This window comes from Lepisma saccharinum, chromosome 5, assembly GCF_977018435.1.
Source record: "Lepisma saccharinum chromosome 5, izLepSacc3.1, whole genome shotgun sequence".
In the NCBI taxonomy this organism is placed as follows: Eukaryota; Metazoa; Arthropoda; class Insecta; order Zygentoma; family Lepismatidae; genus Lepisma; species Lepisma saccharinum.
Window position 1 is genome coordinate 38,621,882 of NC_139233.1, and position 23,723 is coordinate 38,645,604.

The 23,723-nt window shown below is 34.7% G+C and overlaps 1 protein-coding gene across 4 annotated transcripts in view; it reads left to right on the forward strand.

Annotated features, from left to right (window-relative positions):
- LOC145987771 (START domain-containing protein 10-like) overlaps nucleotides 1–22,353 on the forward strand; it is a 104,927-nt gene extending 82,574 nt beyond the window's left edge. For all 4 annotated transcript variants that reach the window (XM_083122451.1, XM_083122450.1, XM_083122453.1 and 1 more), the window contains exons 3-8: nucleotides 939–1,086; nucleotides 5,816–5,968; nucleotides 6,346–6,467; nucleotides 7,289–7,411; nucleotides 10,390–10,512; nucleotides 13,885–22,353. In XM_083122451.1, coding sequence (XP_082978577.1) covers nucleotides 939–1,086; nucleotides 5,816–5,968; nucleotides 6,346–6,467; nucleotides 7,289–7,411; nucleotides 10,390–10,494 — 651 coding nt within the window. In that variant the 3' untranslated portion in view covers nucleotides 10,495–10,512; nucleotides 13,885–22,353. The remainder of the gene's footprint in view (nucleotides 1–938; nucleotides 1,087–5,815; nucleotides 5,969–6,345; nucleotides 6,468–7,288; nucleotides 7,412–10,389; nucleotides 10,513–13,884) is intronic.
- The last annotated feature ends 1,370 nt before the right edge of the window (nucleotides 22,354–23,723 follow it).

A 23,723-nucleotide genomic window follows, 5' to 3' on the forward strand; every position in this document is an offset into this window, starting at 1 on the left:
CATCACAGCCTTGTGACTTGGTGCATTGTCATGAAGCAGACATCAGCTGCCATCATCCCGATACTCGGGCATCACATATGTTATTCTTTGCATCAAACGTTTCATAACCTCAAGATAAAATACAACAGTAAGAGTCTGTCTGTAATTTCGGTCTTTAGGAATGATTGTCCTCATTTTCTCAACCAATTTCGGTGTTCTCATCGTCCTTGCTGCACCCGGATACTAGTTATCTTCAATTGACTCCCATCCTTCGTGTGAAACACATGTGCTATTCAAATACATGCATACGGGATAAACATTTATCTCCATACACTTGGTTGCAATATGTGAAATGTTTCCATAGCAGCTTCATGCACAATACATGATATTTGCTCTTAGTCCATGTTGAAATCACGAGACACTTTCATGACATGTGCCCACACTCAAAAATGTCACTCAGGGTCAACGAGCTCTGCACCAATTGTTTGTGAGATACACCTCACTTGTTCGCACCACAGAATGCTTGCACAGTGGCACACCTACCAAGGAAATAAATAGGTCTCGATTTCAAATTGCCGCACTGTGTATTTCTTGCTTTTTATATACACAGTTTGAGTCTATTACTTTCCATTTTACATTTATTTAGTTTTGAAATTCTGAAGTAATACATTAGAGGTTGCAGATGGTAGCAATTACTCTGGCATGTGTTGGTTAACTCCGCTTTTTCTTTCTGATCTCGGAAGGTAAAGTTGACCCTCCTTTTACTCCCAGCTTACCAGGCATTTCTGTTGCTGCAACAGATGATCAGTACATTCGTGGGTTAAAGTTGGTGCAAACAGGCATCAGAAATATAAAAAATAAACACTATGGTTAATGATCACACATTTCCTGTTACCACCAAAATGAAATCTTATCCCTAACAATAACTTCCAATAACAGTTTACTTCCTTCTCTTTCAGATCAAAACCACATTTGTTGATGTCGATCCAGTGGTTATGTATGATGTTTTGCACGATCCTGAATATAGGAAGGTCTGGGATCAGCATATGATTGATTCACATGACATTGGATGCCTTAACCCAAACAACGATGTTGGATATTATGCACGTACGTACCCTTACATTGTTTATTTGCTCTTTTTTTTTTAATCATGTGTTCTACATTACACAAATTCAATTTGTAGTTATACGTAGATATGGATTATAAATACTGAATAGTTTTGTAATTTGTATTGAGATTTTTTTCTGTATTATATATACAGATACACTGGGTTTAAGTGGTTGATTTTCGATCTCGCCACTGAAGTTTGTAGGTTCGAGTCCCAGCCATGGCATGGGTGTTCTTTGTGAGTGTCCCTTCATCAGTTACATCTAATCATCATTCATCCTCATTGTCAGTTAGCCAAAAGTGGCAGGGAAAGTGATGTAAAATAACAAAAATACCAAATGCAGGGTTCCCACACACCTGGAAAAATCTGGGAATTTGAAAAAAGTAAAATTCTCGGGGAAAAATCATCTAAATGGGCAATGAGTCCCAGTGAAGTACATCTGAAGGTCTAGAATATGCTCCTACTTGTTGATATTCTTCACATAAGCTGCTTTGAAGATATAGGCTTGTAATATATGTTTTATTTTCTAATACAGATTAATTGATATTGTGTCTATTTGTAAACTTCTGTTTCTCAAAAGTGTGAAAATATTTGTTCTATATGTGGGGTTTGAAATGTTATTTTGTGCACTATTATACAGTTGGAAAAGGTGTTTAACTCACACAAATATCTGTAACTGTAATCCTTAATTATATGTACACAGGGATGCCATATTATACATCATTTAGTTTGGTTTCAGAAAGTAAACTGATATGAAATATTTGCCAGTACTGATAAATTACCGACATAAAATTGACTGATTCCTATAACAGAATATCTGCAGAACCAATACAAGATTGCAAATGATTCTTGCAGAACATTCATTCACCTCCTCTTCGATTTGTTTTACTTTAATAATGAACTGTGTATTTAAAAATTTACTTTAAAAAACCATGACATACAAATTATACATTTTGATGCATAGAAGTAATAAAAAATGGCTAAAATTATCAGTAATATTACTGATACACAGATATGCCCATGCCGATAGAGTAACAATTAGTCTCCTGCTGGGTCCCCAGTCATGTAGGCATCAAGGGGAAGGAAGGAGCTGATGCTACCGTCAAGTCTGCTGGTGCAGATGGTGACGTTCTTGTCCACCTCCTGCCAGTTGGGGACCTGCAGAATGTTTTGCACTGTTCTCTTCTTGAGACGTGGCAGGCCGAGTGGGATGAGGTAGCAGGGAACAAGCTTCGTGCTATCAGGCCCATCACTGTTGTTGGCATTCCTCATCCCATCGCTCCCACTGCGAAGTCATCTTAACTGTGCTTCCAATCTGACACAACCATCTCACTCATCATTTGCTGCAAAGAATGGACTCTCCGTTGTGCTGTAGCTGTAACGTTGTTTTAAGTGTTTTAAGTTGGCTCATTAACCTTCCCAACTATTTATCATCCATCCATGTTGGGAGATGTTGATAGTGTTTTACCAAATGTGTGTTTTTTTTTGTTTTGTTTTTTTATATAGAAGGGTGGGCCTTTTACTTTACACTTGTTTCTATCCTTGCCTTTTTTAATTTCATGTTTGTCCTGTGGAAGTCCCTTTACAGGTTGCATTTGTAATCTTTCTCAAATGTCTCTTCACACCCCTTTTTGAATTTTGAGGTTAGGGAGGATAGGGAGATTTTTCCTGCAAAATGGCCACACGGGCTGAAGCACTCAGAAATGTTAAATCAATCTATCATCTAGTTTGTCTCATCTCTAATAATAATAATAAAATAATAAGTTGGTGATGTTATGGCTATGAGGGGAAATGGAGGCTATTGTTTGAAAATGGTAATAAAATAAAAATATTGAACTGTATAATGACTACTCTGGAAAAAAATTGAAGATTCTGGAAAACTCAGGGAAAATACATTTCAAGTTCACGTGGGAACCCTGCAAATACCTACAGATTCATATAGTGTTGCCACATAAAGCCAACAAACCTTTACAATGTGTCAAGTTGATGAACTTTTCTTGATTCTCTTTGCTTGTTGAAATGCTCCATCATCATCATTCTTTGCCGTTTCCTGCCTCTGGCTGGGTTGGCATAGAAGTTGCATTTTTTCCTGGTCTTCCACCACTCCTCTTTTTCCATGGTATTCCAATTTTGTCCTCTTCTACTAACACTCTCCGCTATCTGCTCTTTCCACCGACATCTTGGTCTTCCCCTTGGCCTTATTCCCATTCCTTGTGCATTGTAAACACTTACTGGTAGTCTTTCTGCATCCATCCTCTTCATATGTCCAAACCATCTCATCTGTGCCTGATCTATCCTTACTGAAGCTTCAGCACACCCACTGTCTGTCTAATCTCCTCATTCCTTATTCTATCCCTTCTAGTCTTCCCCAATATACTCCTTAAAAATTTCATCTCCACTGCCTGCAGCTTTCTTTTGTCTCTCTCTGTCATTGTCCAAGTCTCTCCTCCGTATGTAATTATTGGCACATAGTATGTGTTATATATTACCTTCTTGCATTTCATAGGTACGTCCCTGTTTCATATTAATCTTCGAACTCTTTGATATAGTCCACCACCCATTTGTCCTCTTCTGTTTACCTCTTCATCTATTCTTCCACTTCTCTCAATTATGCTTCCTAGATATTTGAAGCTCTCCACTACCATCAACTCTTCCATGCCCATCGTTATTCTTGGTTCATTTCTGGCTCTGTTTCTTGTTGTTATTAACACCTTGCTCTTTTCTGCACTCAATTTCATTCCTGCTCTTCTGATTTCCTCATTCCAACTGTCACGCTGTCTCTGTACTTTTTCTTCCTGTTTCCCCATATTACTAAGTCATCAGTGAACAACAGGGCCTTCATCTCTTCCTCCTATCTTCTTCCCCACCTCTTCGTTAATTGCATCCATTGTATTAAAAACACTTCCTTGTTTTAGTCCATTACTTATACTGAACCGCTCTGTTCTTCTCAGTGGTGTCTTTACACAGCTCTGGTTGGCCTTGTATGTGCTCTGCACTCTTCCTCGACCACTTTCTCTCTTAGAACCTTCCAAATCTTTGTTCTGTCCATGCTATCATATGCCTTTTCTATATCTAGGAATGCCATAATCAAATCATTTCCATACTCGTAGTGCCTTTCCAGCATTTGCCTTATGGTGAATATCAGATCTACTGTTGATTGCCTCTTCTAAATCCATACTTTTCCTCTCTCATATTCAGCTCTGTTACTTCCCTTATTCTTTTCTCTAATATTTTCTCAAACCATCAAAAAACAAGTTGTTACTCTGTTTTCCCACCATGCAGTACTGATTTGTCGTTGCAATGTGAAATAATCAAAAGTACCATGCTAGATGGAGCAATTCTTTTATGGCCGGGTTTTTGGGTGTTTAATTCACGATCACCGAAGGGATGGTTCAAGTTCCGACATTTTGTATGTCCTTGTATTTACTATATCTATACCATCCGGAGAGCACAGGGTTTTATTATCAGCCACCAAAATGTTCCCGTTACTGGGACACAAGAGTAAACAAAGCCATTGCCAAAAAAAAAAAAAAAAAAAAACACCAATCTCAACAGAAATGTGGGAATCCAGCTCAGTTGCACCAGGAACTTTTCTCCAAAAGAGAACAAACCCCACCAGTGAAAAGGGATGACCTCTGCACCTAATGGATGTTTTCCCTCCGCAAGACTCCTAAAGCCAACATTAAAGCATCGATCATGAACATAAATAATGATCCCCCTTTTTTTTTTTGACATCTAAATACCTGTATGCAAGTTTGACAAAGCAGATTTTGAGTTCACTTTATGCTTTTGGGCTAATCGACACTGGAATACGTGTGCAATTTAAATTAGGATCTGAACCATTCTACATGTCTCCACTATGTAATGAACCCAGGACAATTTGATTACTGTATATAAAGATGATCGCCGATAAAAAATGATCATTGCTCCTTATCGGAGACTTCTAATACTACAACAGATTGCCAGTATACAGACTAAACAGAGATCCCACAGAATCAGAAGCATAACTTGAACCTAATAGACAGCAGTTTGAAGCAGTCATTCGCCGTCTCAACCCACGATAGAGGATTATGTTAATCCACCACTGATTTTCATTGCATACCTTGTTTTTTTTCTTCTTAAGAATTCATACTCTTTCTTCTTTCCCATTGTTAAATCATTTTTAATACATTATACACCCAAAATAGTCGATTGTGTAGCGGTTTCTTATTTACACTTGAGTTTCACCCCTCACTTAAACTTTCCTCCTTTTTACGTTTGCTGCATTTTACATTTTTTTATTTAGGGACCCCTGGAAAATAAGATCGGGGTTTCTTCTATGGAACATGATTGGATCTCTGTATGTTTATGATTGTCCTTTCATCTTTCATCCTCATCTTCATGATTGGCTAAAAGTGGCAGAAATTCGAGGTATAAATAAAATAAATAAATAAATCAAAACCCACCAGTGAAGCACTGTAGTCTGGGGCATATCAAGCCAAGAAAACCTAAGATCTGCCTCTCCTCAAAGCAGCATGTTTATACTTTCACTTGGTCCCCACTTATGTTCCCTGATGATGAGAGTAATGTATGCACTGAACTTTACCTGGCTGATTACTAGGTTTGTATCACATTGGCAGAAAGCTTCAATTCCTGCAATTGACTGTTTGAGTCTATGTTTAATATGCATAAATGTAAATTATATTTACAAGAAAATTCTAACTATTATTTTTTATGCAAATTTTTCAGTGTCATGCCCTACACCTCTCCGAAATCGAGACTTCATATTGCAACGATCATGGCTGGATACGGGAAAGGAATTATTTATCATCAACCATTCGGTTTTTCATCGAGATTATCCTCCTAAAAAAAACTTCATACGTGCTACCTCTTTTTTTACAGGTATGTTCTTCAACATATACAACTGTTTATTTCAGGGTTACTTCAAGTCATTCAAGTTGGTACATGATATCTTTGGACAAATATAAGACCTGCATTTTTCATTTTTAGAATTCTATTTTGGAATTTAGAGTCCTTTATATTTTCTACTATTTGATGCGTTGGTTTAGTGCATTTTAAAGAATGTAAAAAAATTCACTGCTTGAATTGGGTCAATATTAGGTTTTGATGAACTGTGTATGCTCTTTATTTTGCCAACTGACCTTTGAGTTTGCAACTCATAATTCACCAGACAGAAAGGTTTTTAAATTATTATTATTATTTTGTTGTAAATTTAAACATACTATTCACATGCACTAAGACTTGTGTTTTTTTTGTAGGTTTCCTGATTCGACCAAATAGTACCACAGGCTGTGACTTGGGGTATGTTTCACATTCTGATCCCAAAGGGACCTTGCCACCTTGGTTGGTAAACAAAGTCACACAAATTTTTGGCCCCAAGGTATGGTATTAATTGTACATCATGTATTTCTTTTTAGCGTAAATAGTAGAAAATTTTGGCTCAAAAAGCATGAGAATTTTGTAAATTAATGCATTCATGAGAGAGTGGTATTTGTAAAAAAGCAGGGACTTGCCAAGTAGATATCAATAACTTCACACATGTGATAAGATGCAATCTGATATAGCACAGTGACACCTTTATAGGCCCACAATTTAGCCAGAATTGGACAATAAAAATGGGTTATAATTTATACTCAAGGTACCTTAAATGTATACTTAATTTTGTAACTATATGTTCTTAATTTACACTATGGATCTTGGTCTTCATTTGTGAAATAACAACAATGACTGTACTGTTTTACCTGTACTCTACCCATTTTTTTACTGACTAGGGACCACCTCAACTTAGTAGTGATGGAAAAAGGAATACTGTCAATCACCTCAGACCCTCTATTTGATGGGTGGATGCAAGCTTAAGAATTCGCAGCTACAATGTTGAAATTTTGTGTAATTACTTCAGATTCAAATGCTAATTAACTATAGCGTAAATTATCCTCATTGGCACATTGCCATACTTTTCAGTACTTCTGTTCTTGCTTTCATCATGGAGCGAAAATACAACAAAACATTTTTTTCTTCTGACCAGTCCTTTGAAAAAATTGGCATGGCTTATACACACAAACGTGGTATCATGATTCCTTAATAAATAATAAATGCTGGGTGAACCTCATAGCAACTTTATGCAGGAACATTGTTGGAAAAATTCCCACCTGAAACCACTCACCAGAGGATGCTGTATTCATATTGTTTTACTCCTTCCAGATGGTAAAACGTCTTCATAAGGCATCACAGGGTTACATAGCATGGAAGAAGCAGCACAATCCTAACTTGAAGCCATGGCATTTTCCTGAGCAAATAACTGCCCCACGAATTAGTGTAACTGATGTAAGTAAAGAATATACTTTACTTTGAAGTAGCTCATTTCATTTCTTATGCTTCTCTGGTATCTAGGGTGCAGATTTATAGGCAATAAAACTATCAAAATAGGCATTAAAAATTATGAAAATGGACACCAAAATAGTCTCTGAATTTGTACTTTTAATTAATTATCTTAGTCTATTGCACACATATTGACTTGAAATTTTTTATACTGTTTTATTTTTCCGACTTTTCTGTTCCTTTCTACTAATCATGATGATGATGATAGATCAAATTAAATTGATGAGACACAGAAGAAGACATTGTCTTCTATAATACTGAGTGTCCCAGAGTAGTGAAGGAAAGCGGGAAGAAGAAAAATCCATGCATTTTTAGGCAAGATTGTGCAAAATAGTCACCTATAAAGAATGTGTTATTGGGCTAGAAACAACGTGAAACTAATTTAAAACATTAAAGCCTGTGTCTTAATACAAAGGCCAATTGACAAAAATTCCAGATCCTACTGGTAACACAGCAGCTAATAGTATTCCCTTGTAATCTAGTGATCTAATGTCAGTTTCCCATTTTTCAGTTTGTGGTTCGAATCCTACTTTTACGCCACCTATGCATAAACAATAGTAAAAATAGTATAAAATTATTTTAAAAAACTACTTACATAAGTGAGTATGCAATTGTTGAAGAACGATGTTTCAGGGTACAACTGCCCCCTTCACCAGGTTCAAAATTCTTTCTAAGCACTAAAACATAATGCTGCATTGTAAAGTGTAATATGAAGATTAGGTAGAGGGTTGGGTTAAAAACACTTAAAAACTGTCCCTGACATATTATATAGTGAGTAATACACACCCAGCCACAATATGTTAAGTAGTCTTAAGAGAAACAACGTTAATTTTATTTTCATATTTATCTGCATAATAAAGTTGGATGACTTTCACTCACTCTTCTGTAGTATGCCTAACAGTGGTCTCTACCCTGGTCTACCAGTATCTGGAAAATTAATAAAATTCTAATTCAGTAATGTAAGTTATTCACATATGTGTGACTTTTGGTCCACCCTTTATTAGAATTTAGAACGTTAAATTTGCTATCCACATTGCCTTCGCGTGTACAGTAATCTATAAAGTGATGGAAAGTATTATTGGCCTCCACTATTCTTCTGCTGTAAGAACGAAGTTAATCATGTTAAGCACATAGCCTGTGAAAAATCCTATTGGTTGTTCATGTAACAGTCGTGTATATGATAGAAAATATCACTCAACGTAGCTACTACAGGGTGTCTCATAAGTCTGGACCCATAGGAGAAAAATGCATAGAATTACAATTTGTTTGCAAATGAAGTTCAAGACGAACTGTCCCCTCCTGCAACACTCTATGGATCACAGTCACAGAAATTTGTTGACATGCCTGCACAGTGCATTCTTGAAGAAGAAGAAGAATGCTCTGAATTTTCACCTTGTGCACTGCAGCTTTTAGGTGACCCCACAAAACCAAATTCAGCAGAGTGAAATCTGGGTTCTTTGGTGGCTACTTCCTTGGCACACACAGTTTCCTGCATATTGGACTGTACACCAAGTAAGGTAAATTAAGGTAACTCCTATGGGCCCCAACTTATGTGACACCCTAGACATTAAAGTTGTCAGGCCTTATATTATGATGTGAGCTGTACAGGGTGGTCTGAATGTCTTGTTACCCCCAGGTGGTTATTTCATTGGAACGAATTAAACTTGTTCTCTGCCTTTGGATGGCTGACACAAGTAGCTATAGTGTGTATGAGCAGTATGTGTATGGAGTAGAGTACTGCAATGAGGACTTGAGCACTCAATAGTTCACAATGCTAGATGGCATACAGAATTGATAGGTCTTCCGTTTGAGCGAAAAATGCTCGAATGAGCAGAATACACTTGAACTCTTCAAGCCTATTAGTACACATATTTCCATCATTTGTCTGTGGTAGTGAGCCCTCAAATATGGATCGTGCAGTAAAAGACGCAGTGAAATTGAAAATTAAGTGAACATAGTTATCATCTCCATGTTAAAATGCAGTTTTGTACATCTTACAATACACAGTTAAGTGTGAAAATGAAATAGATGATATGGGGCTGAAACTACCTAGGCTGACATTTTATGTTTCTATGGTTATTGTCACATTACAATGATGTTCGATTGAATGTTATCACAGCATATGATGATCCTTTTCGGTAAGTGAACAATGATGTACACATACTTGTTGCACTGTGATACAATATTTTTAATTGCTTAGGCAGTCTGTCATCATGTGTATCCATTTTATGTTTCGGTCTGTAGATATTGCATACTTTCACATATGTATATTGTATTTGAGTCTCACGTAATAATATACGGAATTATGATTTAGAATTGTAACTGCATAGAGTGGTTTCCTTCCATGTATGGGTTTTAGATTGACAGTGCTGCTTATTAGGCTCTGATGTACAGGACATTGCCAATCATTCCACTACGAGTACGGTGTGCTCGAGTGGGGGAGACTGGAATGAGTTTGAGGGACGAAAGTAGTCCCATGCAGCACACTAGTATGGACACATGAATGTCCACAGACCATTAAAACAATAAGGTAAGTGCAATATGACTTCACTGCCACATTTAACATAAAAGCCCAACCGAGACAGACAATAATTTCACACAGAACATGCAGATGAATTATTTGTGTCAAGAAAATGGTGGATGTTATACTGACCTGGATCGGTAACTATGTAAATTGTTCTGCAGGAGTAACAAGACATTCGGACCACCCTGTATAGCTGCAAGCAATATATTCATGAGAAAAATAACACCAAAACTAACACGGAAGGAAACTATTCTCAGAAGTCATGTGGTGGTGTTCACATTATTTTCGTTCTCTCAGCAGATGGAGAGTAAATAGGTTTATAGATTTTGTTATTTATTTGTCAAGACAGTTTGTTCATTAAAAATAAATGAACTGAAGTATTTATTCCTTTGTTCATTAGTGTGTGAAGACTGCTGCAGATTCTTCAGTCCAGTACATTGATGAATCTACTGTAGATGAGAGCTTAGCCAAAGAATTAGATTTAACTGACAGTGATGACATTTAGACAATAATAGGTAATCAAGTAAGTATCTTTACATTTCCTACTTTATTTTCTATATGATAATTTTGTAATTCTGAAAGCTCTAAGTATTTCTTTATTTTTCTTCATTTTGTGTAGCAATTTTGATAGAAGATTGAATAAAACAAATTTTCTGCTTTCACATTATTGTGCCACTAAAATCCATTTGTATTATATATTATTAATTATCAGCGTAAAAAAATACCTTTTGCTGATGATACTTTTTTTTATTTTTTCAGCGTTTTGAAATAGATTCACCCATATATTCTGTATTTCACTGCATAATCGTCACAGATGTTATGCCAAATGTTATTGCAAAAAAGTGAGGTGCGACCACTTTTTTTTATTGGTACATAAGAAACATTTATTACTAAACTATCTTTTTGATGCAAGATTAGGACTCGTGAATATATATGTTAACATTGAATACGTATAGTCTAAATTGATTCACATCATTTCTTTGTGATAGCTTAATCTAACATTTTTCTGATGTGAAAGAAAAGTTAACACATTAGTTGTTATTGATTTGTGCATTGTAATTGAAATATTATACTTTACTAGTGTTGCGAAGTACGAACTTACAAATTTAATCATCTGTGTCCGAAGATTCTGCACCGCTAGATTGGTTTTGTTATGTTATGTGATGAAAAGCTATACACCAATTTTTGGACTGAAGAAAACAGGGCATGATGATTATGCAGTGAAATACGATGTATGTCTGTGTGCACATTGAGGAGGAGGGGCAAAAAATACAAGAAGTACATTTTTAGATTTGTGTTTAATAATAACAAAATTGGCTTATGGTTACACAGGCAATCATTTGTACTGGTATGGCCAGATTTGAATATATTCTTGAAGACACACTTCTGTAATAATAAATATTTAACAATAGAGCAAAATAATTTTATATCGGTAAAGAGAATTCTAGTGTTCCAATTAATTGATCCTGGTCTAGTCCATGGATTCCCAAACTTTTTCGTTTCACGGCACTCTTAGTGTTTCAAGATTTTTCCACGGCACCCAAGTCAGAATGTAGGCCTATCTAACACTTGCAACACTCAGTTAGTGTGGTTAGGTTGCTTGCCTTAAGTTAAAAAATAAACACATATTTCAAATTCAGAATCATTTTATATGTAAAAAGTACTAAATAAGCACATATTTGGAACAATCCTATCATTTCATTGAAAATATTGGAACATTTTGCGGGACCCCTGTAACCAAGCCGCGGTGCATACTTTGGGAACCACTGGTCTAGTCAGTAAGGCAAATGACTGCACGTGGAAGACCTGGATTATATTTCCAGGGTAGCCTGGTCTAAAGGTTGGGAATTTTTTCTCCTTGTCCCCCCACACAAAGTGGCTGTGGTTCACTAATAAATGGGTAGCTTGGAGGTAATGGTGACCTGAGTATGGTTCTGATCATGAATATGTGAGGCCCTACCACTACATCCCATCTATGTGCCTTAATGGCATGCTGCAATAAGCATTGGGTAACTTTACCTTACATTTACCCTTTACCCATATCTTGTAATAAAAAAGAAATTATATTCTATGTTAATTATTAGTTTTATGAAAGGGTCAGATTAACTTGCATTCTCTTTGTGCCAATTAATATAGGCACATTGGTTTAATTTTTCTATAAATAGCTTTAAGTTACTGCTAAGCAATTTTGTTGTTATTTATATGAATGTGGAGGTATAATTCCTGACTGACTTTGTACAGTAGATTTATGAACATAGTTTCATTTTCTATGAAACCCATTACAGTTACAGTTACATATATTAACACCACAGTGCATGCATTCCTCTCATAACCCCATTACACACAAAGGCGACTTGTAATCCAAGGCACATTTGTGTGAGTATTATATTAATTTTCAGCAGCAGCACTCTACAATTACTTTTTGTGTACTTAATGGAAGCTTTCGCCAATCAATCATTCATACTTCTTCTGAATGGTATGGACTATGTAAAGTAGTTGCTAGTGCAAACTAGGACTTTGCTTGTTTTCTGCTGTTGCTAATATAATATTTTTGTAATAACATACAACGGATTGTGCTGTATTACATGGATATTTTGTTGTGTTGTTACTGTTTGTTTAACACTTTCCGGTCTGACAGTTTTCACACATCTTTTACCTGTGGACGGACATTTTAGGGCATTTTTTAAAAAATACAGAAGAATAGAGTATTAATGGTATCACAATGTATTCAAATAAAAGCTTAGATTCTGTTCTAATAGTTAATTCAATTAGATGTTACATTTTTATAATTTACACATTGCAATATTTATTGAAAAATTACATATTTTTTGTATTTTTGATAAATCAGCATAAATACGCACTGTGCACGTTATAAAAAAAAAACTTTACCTTTACCCAACCAACATAAGATGCTCTCTGGTGGTGAAAAATAGAACTATCTCCAAGCGTGTGCAACGATAATCGCATAAGGTTCGGGCAACTAAATTTAAACGCAACGGAAATACGGCGATCGTATCCTAGCCGATTGGCGACCGGAACAGGTGTTTTACTCTGCTCGCATCACATCCGATTTCCGACCGGAAAGTGTTAACTGTTTCAAAAAATAACAAAGGAAATACTATGCATTCATTAGTTCCAAAAGTGTAGCTGAGCCCATATCACTTCGACCCAATACCAATGCCGATATTCTTACAGATTCTTGCCGATATTGATGCTGATACTCGGAAATAGAAACAACTTAAAGTAGTTCAAAATATTTATAAATTCTAAAATATAATTGACACTAATCCACATCAGTCTACTACAGGTTTAAAAATGTCCGCAATTTCACATACAATACAAAATCCATTTGTCTCCACAATGCTGTTGCCAAAAATAAAGAAAATTATGCTTTTTGCAACAACTGCATGTTGTGACAAATTGCAAATGGAGTATTTGAATGAATGTTCATGGAATGCCAGCTCTGTTTATATAACAGCTGTTGAGAGTGGCCGTTTTTTGTCCCCGTACTATGACCTCTTAATGTTAAGCCTTTCCTTAGCTGTCTAGTTGTCCTTGACCCTCTCCCCCTCCAGTTTTGCCCAATCACTGCTACTGGCTGTTGATAACATGATAATACACAATTTTGAGTTAACACCTCCCACATGTGTACTGGATATGAATGAAGATTCACATGATGAAATATTTTACTATTAATATCGGATTGGTATAATAACAGTATTGTTACATTTTACGTCGGTTAATCCTTAATTTTTACCTGGTGAACAGATTTATAACAATTCACTTTATTTGTGGTATAGTTTATAAAATATATAAATTTTTATAAACATATATATTGATCTAGACTCATTTCTTTAACAAATGTCTCTTTTTCCTTATTTTTTTTAACTAAAAGATCTGTCCAGGTGCTACCAGTTCATATTGTGAAACCTTCTTCCAAAAAAAAAGTAGAATTCAACTTCACAGGAACATCGCAACTCCATACAGAGAATGTGATATTTAATCTAATAACAGTATTAACCGCTTATTAGATAAACAAAGTACTGCTTCTTTTTCTAAAGAAATAATTTGGAACATTGAAATACCACGTCAGGAGTGATCGAAAGATAAAAAACAGTGCAATATTTACATTTTTGCTGGGTTAAGAAGAGTTTTTCTGTGACTTCTGTGTGTATGTGTGTGTTGTTTTGGTTCTGTTAATGTGCTTTGCAATGCAAGTATGGAATGAAGATGTGAGCAAGCACTTCTAATGGGCACACATATCCTTGAAAGAATTCACAGTTTTAAGCATCTATGCACTGTAATTGTACAGTTTATATATTTTTTTTTATTTGTGTACATACTGTAAAGTTCCAAGTGATTATATTTATTCTCATTTGAAGAATATGGGTTATGAGAATTGACTCTAGTTGTTTAAGCTCATGAGCATATTAATATTTTTCATAATGCATTTATGTTTATATATTTTAAAAATATTATATGTATATGTATGTATGTGTTGCAGAATAATTTCTACTCTTTTAAATGCATTCAGAAACATTTTTATTGGAGATTAGAGCCGAGTTGATACCAGTATATCTATTTTTTGATGCCTACTGATATTTTCTCAGAGTACAAGAATCATGCTAGATTCCATGTTGCAACAGCCCTCTGAGAACCAGGGCATGCAAAGCAGCTTTTCATTCGCCATTATTTTTAAGATTTTGAGACCCCGGAGCCTGCTATTTCTTCTTTTCAAGTAATTGCCCTCAGATGCTGGGTCAACACTGGAATTTTGGAGGTTCCAACCTGGTACGATAGCACTAACCATTTGGCTCAGAAAATGCCGTGCAACACTTTCTTAGTGTCTAAATATCATTAAAATTAGACAAAATATTCAATTTTATTCAACAGTAACTAGTTAAAATTCCAACTGATACTTTCCAATATATATAGGTATTGACTCAGCCCTAATTTTTCTTTATTCACATATTTATTGTGAATAAAAGATAGAGATTTCTGTACAAAAACTGAGCTCATTTCGGGATCAAAAGCAGTATATAAAATGGCATTTCGGTGTTCAAATGGTGAATATAACCCTAAAATTGATTTCAATACTTATGCTTATTACACAAAATAAGCATTTACTTTCTAGTAACACATTTATGTAGTTATCAGAGTATTAAGTTTATTCCTGTGTAAAAAAAAGTCAATTTTTGCTTCTCATTTATTTAAACATTCAAATACTGACCAGTAAATTTTACTGTAGAAAAAATTATACTCTAAAGCGTAACGTTTCCACCCTCTAACAGGGTCTTCTTCAGACAAAGATTCACAATAATTTGGAATACTTTTTTTCTACAGTGAATTTTGCCTCGGTCATCATTTGAATGTGTTATTGACATGGAAACAAGGCTTAACAGTGTTATCATTTATTTACAACGGAGTTAATATATTTTCTGTGATTTTGTACTTTGCAGTTCATTTCACATCATTTTGTGACGAGACTTGCTAGGAAAACATGTCTCACACGTATCTTTCAAAAACAAAAATTAACATTGCAGCATGTTATTCATGTTTCGTCAAAAACAAAATATGTATGTATCTAGTCATGAATAACCTAATAATAAAAATAAGGTTAAAAGAAATAAGTGACAAGATATGAAAAGATCCAAAAATGTTCTGTGTGTACATGAATCTGTGGTTATTGCTACAGTTTGAGCCTTTTTTTGAGTCACATTTTGTTGTAATAATCCAAATAGTAACTATTTCATGCCAAAGATTATGTCTGGTTTTTAAGCTTCAACAAACATATCCCATTTTTTAAACATAACATACAAATTACTTTGATTGTTAGGAAACAAATGAACATTATTGTTGGCTTTCTTTATTAAGCAGTTGGTGCAAGTCATAAGTCCTAGCTTTTATTCCTGAATAAAGCAATGTTGCTTTTTTGTTGGCTCATTCACAAGTATAATTAACTAGAGAACACATTTCAGTATGTTCAGATCTACTTTAAATTGGAAGTCTAGACACAATTAGGATACCTGTGCATAAAGTGCACATAAACGGTACTATACCGTCTGCTTACATTAATTGGGTCTGACTGATAACATATTAAGAAACTAAATAATTAAACTTGCAGCTAAGAAAAAAATAAAAACTTTGTAATGTTTTTGGGACCAGGATGTGTTAAATTTGGAAAGAAAAAAAATCAAAGTGCTAAATTAGGGTTGCCATCCCGTATATACGGGATTGTCCCCTTTTTTAAAGAAATGTCCCCGTATCCCAGAAAACATTCTCGGGATGCCCATTTGTCCCGAAATAACGAATTCAAATTTCAAATTAATCATTTTACACAACAAGAAATTAATAACAATTTATAACTAACCTAATTGGATACCAATTACGATTTACCACCTCAATCCTCATATTAACATTGGCATAGAACTGCTCATTGTCGATTGTTGATATAACATTTCTATGACGACTGTTCAGTGGACCGAAGAAGGAAATCGACTGCACTTAACTTCAGTGTAAAGCATATTGCATGTTCTAGTGAATGAGAATAAGTCATGTTCTGAATTTTATAGTAATGCATTGGGAAAAAAAGGTTCTCTTAAGGAACGCCAAGAGTTCACTCAAATATTCATATATTTTGTCAAAATGTTAAAAATTAGGGATTAACAATGCTTTAAACAGCAATTGATTTTGTAATGTTTAAAAATGTTATAAAAATAAATCTAACTATATCCATGTCCATACAATCTGCATGTCCCGTTTTTTTATTTTAGAAATCTGGCAACCCTATGCTAAATGATAAATGAAACATTTGATGCATGTTCTATACATGAATAACTGCTGTTTATAGATCCTTATGGGTAAAAGTTTCAAAAAAGTTTTGTATCTCATAACTATGTACTTACTTATATTATCACGATTAGCCAAAAGTGGCAGAAAAGCGATGCAAAATAACAAAAATACAAGCAAGTATACTTTCCTTTTATTGTACATAATTGTGAAGCTGTTTTTTTATTTACATTTTTTGCAATATTTCAAAATATACACTAATTTCAAGAACTGGACATTTAGAGAGGTCATATTTTTTACCACAATTGGGAATGTCAAAAGTATTGCAAAACTATGAGAATGTTTGTTTTCGCTATAAGTTAACATTCCAATTTATCTTATTGTGATCATTATTGTTAATTATTTATTAATGTCAAAATATTTGACAGTATCAGTGATTAAGCTTTATATTTTTACTTGAAGTTATGTTTCATAACATTTATTATATTTTATGTTTAAGATTAACGTTATTAACATTATTGTTTTTCCATTTCATTTGGACATTGTAAATTAACATTTGTGCTTATAAGTATTTTATATTTAGTGCTTAACTAACCGTGCAAATTTCAGTGGGCCTCCTCAGTTAATGCAACTACCTTAAAATCTGGAGTTTGCACATTCAGTTCAGTGTAGGCACATGATCAGATCTCACTTTCAAATGTGGGTTGGATACCATAATTGTGCATAAAGTAGACTTAAAACTACTTGCAACTACTGATTCCATTCCAAGCATAGGGCCTCCCCGATGGCGCAGTGGTAGTGTCCTTGCCTTGTAATCAAGGCAAGGTTCGATACCCGGTGGAGGCACAAGTGGATTCCTTTAAATTGTAGGTCCAGTTCCGATTAGCCTTACTGTGAATAAAGTGGACTTAAAAAAAAACACTAACTCCATTCCAAGCATGCTGTTCTGTGTGTTTAATTAATTAAATTAATACTAATATTAAATAATCTAGTTGCTAGAAATTTATTATCTTGCCATTTCAGTACATATGCATGTGTGTCTATATTAAGAGATGATAAGCATCAACCAAAGAGTAAGACACATGTGTATGTGTCGAAATGTTCAGTTGATGAATTTCTAGCCCAGCAGTTCTTACGAGTCATGAAAGGGTTAAAACATGGTTTAAATAGTTGAAATGGATTAAACCATGAAAATATTCTCTCGGTCTATCAACCAGATGAGTTGTGGAATCTTTTCCACAACTCACCTGGTTGATAGCCCGAGAGAATCTTTACATCATTCGTCACCAGGAAAGATTCAAGACTGGATTATACCATGTTTTAACCCTTCCACGTCTCATTCATTTCCCTCCATTCCTGAAGAAGAATGAAGGGTAGTCCAAAAATTCAGAGGACAGAACACAACACATGTGATTTCATCTTCATTTTTAACAAGTCTTTCATGTGAGGGGTCTCATGTTTGGTGTACAGTGGGACACAGACCATGAAGCGGTTTAAGCTTCTTACATAAAAAATAATAATAATAATGAAATGCTTATTAGAGCTCATCTTGTAGTATCTTGGAGCTAGTAACTTAAACATTGCTCAAAGTTGACGTAATCTTTGAAATTAGTATAGCAACATTTTTTGGCATTGAAAATTACAGGGAAGGTTTTAAGCAGTTTGAGAGAGAGACACTGGTGTTGCTCATTAATATTATTCTGTCTTTCCCCACAGTGTGCGTCATTCAGGATTTGATAACTATGGTAAATTATCATTGAAAAGCAACATACATTGTACAATTACTAAGAGATTGGCACATTGTATCTTAAAGAAACAACATAAATTGTACAATTTACTGTATTTTGTATGCCGTTTGAGAATATTTAGTGAAAAGTACAACCAACGATCTTGTTCTTTGGTTAACTGGCTTGATAGTTACTGACATGAAAGTTTAATTTCAGTTTTTGTAGGGAGCAGTATGTAGCTGTATGAACCCTTCTTAACAAAAGTTAAAATGAAGAGGGAGTTGACTCTTTCTTAGTTTTATTAGTAGTGATACATGGTTTTATTAAGGGCCTAAAGGGAACAGAGGGCCTACCGAAAAAGGTAAAGTTGAAGGTGCAATATCTGCAATTAAGTGAGCTTTCAGACTTAATTGACAAGTAACAAGCGACATTTGTTATTCAGAAACAAACCTACAGAAATAAATGTACCATGGTGACATGATGAGCTGCACATGCCCTAGGATAGTTGAATGTCTAGTCTGCAGGTCACTCACTCGACACGTGAATCACAATTGTACTAACATTCAATGTGTAAACATAGTGCATTAGAAGTCTCATATTACAAAAAGTTCCACTGAATGTCTAAGTTTGCCATTCATATTTGAAAACTTATTAAAATTCTCATAATCTAGTTTCTAATGCAGATACAGCAGGCATTTTACAAAGGAGAGTCAAATGAAACCTTAATTTGTTTTTTATCTAGTATATTTCTGCATGTAAAGTTGCACAAATTTGCTGCATTTTAGCATAGATCCATTGCTGATCCACATATATTTTCAAGTCAACGTTAGTGCCTGTATACCTCAAGAAGAAGAATATTTGAAATCTCTGGGCCACCACGAAAGTCTTTCCACCAATCTACGTGCGGACTGAGGCCATTTTCGAACTTCCTCCTCTATTTGTAGACTTGCTGACATGATAAGGATACACAGACACATTGAATTTTCATTTGCCGTAGAATGTCCATAAGTTTTAGGCTTCCAGAGGTCAAGAAACCACTCTTTTCGCTGGTGCTTGTGTAAGCAGGAGGTGCCATGTTTAAAAAATGAAAAAAATGGTGTGAAGCTCACTTGAACAGTGTTGCAGCCTTGAGGTCATTTTGTAAATAACAGTTGATGCTGTATGTAAATTTGAGCTCTGTGTCCTGTACTTTTTGTCGGACTTTTAAGATTTCATTTGACTCTCCCTCGTATATGGAATACCAAGCCTACCAACTTCAGAACTGCAACAAACCGCACACATGGATGAAAATGTTGCACCAACAGGAGGGTTGTGAAGTCAGAACACCCCCCTCCCCCTTTAACATTTTTTTTTACGTCTATCCCCCTTTCAAAATTCCTGGATATGAATCAATATTTGGCAGTAATGTTTATTCATTATTTCCCATGTACTACCCTTGCAAGAATGTCACAAGTCACCCCTTTTTGTTTCAACTATTATTGGGAAGGGTATATGGCATACTTTATTCCTCTGTTAATTTAAAAATTGTGTAGTAAGTGAAGACAAATGCATTTTTTATCATGACATAAAGGTATGTAGTGTAGAAATGATAGGGCAAAGAAGTATCTCCGGAAATGGAAGTTTTGGAAATCAACCACAAGATGGAGTTGCCATACACTCAATAAAAATATTCTATAGTACCTATTCTCCCATTGGTGGCATGTATAATACAATTTAGTTGTTAAATTTATTTCCAAATCTTCCATTTTTGGAAAACATTCAACATCCACTCTCAAAGAGAAAATCGCTAGAAATAGGAATATTACTGGCAATTAGTATTTAGGAGATAAAATTTTATACAAAATTAATGAAGCGAAAAGCAAAAACCTCGTCTTCCTATCTCTTTTTGCCTTTTTTAAAAAGTATTTCAATGCTTGTAACATAAAATAGTCAATGCTCTTACATTCTGCATCTTAATACTTCATTTATAGACTTACAAGAGTCCTAGTAATTTTTTATGATATGGTACAATCATTAGTTTTAAGCACAAATTAACCATTGCAGGTATAATAATAGTTTAGCTTGTTGTAAAAGGGCAAGCAAATAGAGAAAATGGCACTATAAGTCTTTCAAAATAGTAATTTTTGTCGTACATTTTATGTGGAGAAATGAGTTTAATGGAAATATTGAGTATTACGACAGTGTGTGCAATAGTCTCGTAACCTTGCAAAACTGTAATTTTTTTTTTCACAAACATAACTTGTGAGTGTGATACTGAGTTTCAATGTTTACATATGTAATATCTTTGTGATTACATCCACTGCTTCTTAGAACAAAATGTATACAATCTGCTAACTGTGTAGAACATTTTAACCTATTTTTTATCATGGCATTGAAACTAGACTCAATTTAGAATGTTGTTATGGACGTATTGTATTTTCAAAAACTGTTTTGCATCAATGCACGCTATTTTTAAGAATACCATTTCCACAATGTTTGTTCATGTCCATGCAAATTCTAGTCATGTGATTGCTTGAAGACCAGCATTGTTCCCGGTTATTGAGAATGTAATCAAACTTTTATAGATTCACTTCTTATGTAAATAAATATTAGTTATATGTAAGTGTTAATTGTAAAAAAATATATTTTTATATGCCTATCCATTTCAGTAATTCACTGTCAGCACTCACAAAAGGCTGTTTTGTGCCTAGCCTATTGATTACAATCTATCAACAGTATTATTTACAAAAGCATGTCAAATTTCAAGTATCGCTTGTGACGTTCGTGTATACGTACACACATTTTTTGCTATAGTATATTGCACTGGACGTGAAGTAATTTTACATTCATGCTGTTGAGCAGATAATATTCTCTGAGTATGTTGAGGTTGAGCCGATGGAGCATGAGATAAATGCTAAGAGCACCAAACCTACTCATTTATGCATCTAATAGCAGAAATATGTATGTAAATAGGTTAGGCTGGTTATGTTTTGTTTGTTTCTGCTATTAGATACATGCATACATGAGTAGGTTAGGCAGCTTAGGTTTGGTGCCGTTAGCATGTATCTCCAAACTGCCGTTAGCCACTCATTCACAACTCCTCTATAATATTTAATTCGCTCCACTAGATCTCATAATGGACCCAGAATCTGTTGTTGGATTGGAATTGATGTTTTGACCATTAGAGTACCCCATAATCCAATGTGGGAAACAAAAGTAATAAGCATACCTGCGATGATCTTAACAGAGTGAAATTACTAAATTAACAATTATTTTATTCCACAAGCAATGCCCAGCTCAAAATATAGGTTAATTTCAGCCCGGTTCACTACCTGCTACTGGTGTTGATGTTATAATTGTTATAATTCCTTGATTGGTTATTCTGGAAGTAGATGGCTTTATCTTTTGGTGCATGACAATAATAAATCATTGAGATTGATAGGCAAATATTTTTTGCAAGTAACACAGAATTAATATTTATTCATACACTAAAAACTCTTGGTACCAATTTAATAGATCGGAGACGCATTAAAATCTGATATTTTGTGTTTCACATGGTTCGTACTTACCAATTGTGTATTGTGGAATGTAGTTGAAGGTGCCATTATGCTTTTTACCCGAAAACAAACAAAATTTTTCACATAGAGAGTAATTTTTGTTATTCCTTTTTTTGCTTCCTTAACACACAATATGGCGGGCAAGACTTGACTACTGTAGTGGGTATGCAGTGTTTCCAACCTTCTTCACCGAAAAATACCTACTATCGTGTTCGTCATGTGTGCAAATTGTACATTATGCATGGATAGCCCCACGAACCATTCCGATAAGGTTAGGTTGGGTTTGATTAGGTTAGGCAAGCATAGTTTTTTTTTTTTAAAAAAAGGGGGGTTGGAAACACTGACAGGGGGTTACGTCATCAAACATATGCAGCATCTGGTTCATGTAGGGAAAGCAATGTCAATTGTGCATCGGTGAGATATTTCTCGTGAAAAATGCATGATTTCCCAGTCAAATAGATTCCAAGATGAAAGAAAATTGTACCAGTTCGGTATATCAGAAACACATCAAAATTGGATATTTTGTGTTTCGCATGGTTCGTACTTACCAATTGTGTATTGCGGAACATAGTTCAAGGTGGCATTATGCTTTTTACACGAAAAGAAACACAATTTTTCACATAGAGAGTGATTTTTTTTATTCCTTTCTTCGCTTCCGTAACACATATTATGGCAGCCACATCTTGACTCATGTTGTGGGTATGCAGTGTTTCCAACCTTCTTCATCAAAAAATACCTACTATCGTGTTCGTCATGGGTGGAAATTGTACATTATGCACGGGTAGCTGACAAATAGCCCCACGAACCATTCACGGATAGCTCCACGAACCATTATGCATGGTAGCTGACGGATAGCCCCACGAACCATTTCCAATAAGGTTAGGTTAGGCAGGCATAGTGAAAAAAAAGGGGCTGGAAACACTGATAGGGGCTTACGTCATCAAACGTACACAGCATGCAGTTCACGTAGCGAAAGCAATGCAATTGTGAGTCTGTGAGATATTTCTCTTGAAAAATGCATGATTTTCCGGTTAAATATATTCCACGATGAAAGGAAATACCTCGACGAATATTGGAAAGCTTGCAGAAACTCATTTCCGTAAGTAGTTTCTTCTGTAAAAAATGAAAAAATGTGTCTCGGATATATGAAACAGTTACCAAATTCTTTTATCCAAAATGACTTTTAGTAAATTTTAAAAACACACAAACATTTTTCTATTGCTAAATTAACATTTAATAGTGTACACAAGTGATTCAATGTGATATATATTGTACCAAAAATGCATATGCTGTAATTCTATTAATAAAATTCAGCACAGTGTAACAACATTGTAAAGTGTTGAAAAATTGTTACAGTGGAACCTCTATTTTATGTTTAATTTTTTCACATTGTGAAATCTGGGAAAAATTTTATAACAGATATATGTATAACATGTATATTTTGGCCGTGAAAATCAAATGCATAATGCAGGGTAAAGTAAAATCCAAGAACTTGAAATTGTGGTTCCACTCTATATCGTTACAATAGTAACTACAGTAATGTGTGGTACATGTTTAATTCACTATACTCTGGATTATTAGAACCTAATTTATGCAAAATGGGCATGTTTGGATGAACAAGTTTTTTTAGTGATTAGAAGTGAATTTTAGCCAATAAATATAAATTATAGACTCCTTTCCTA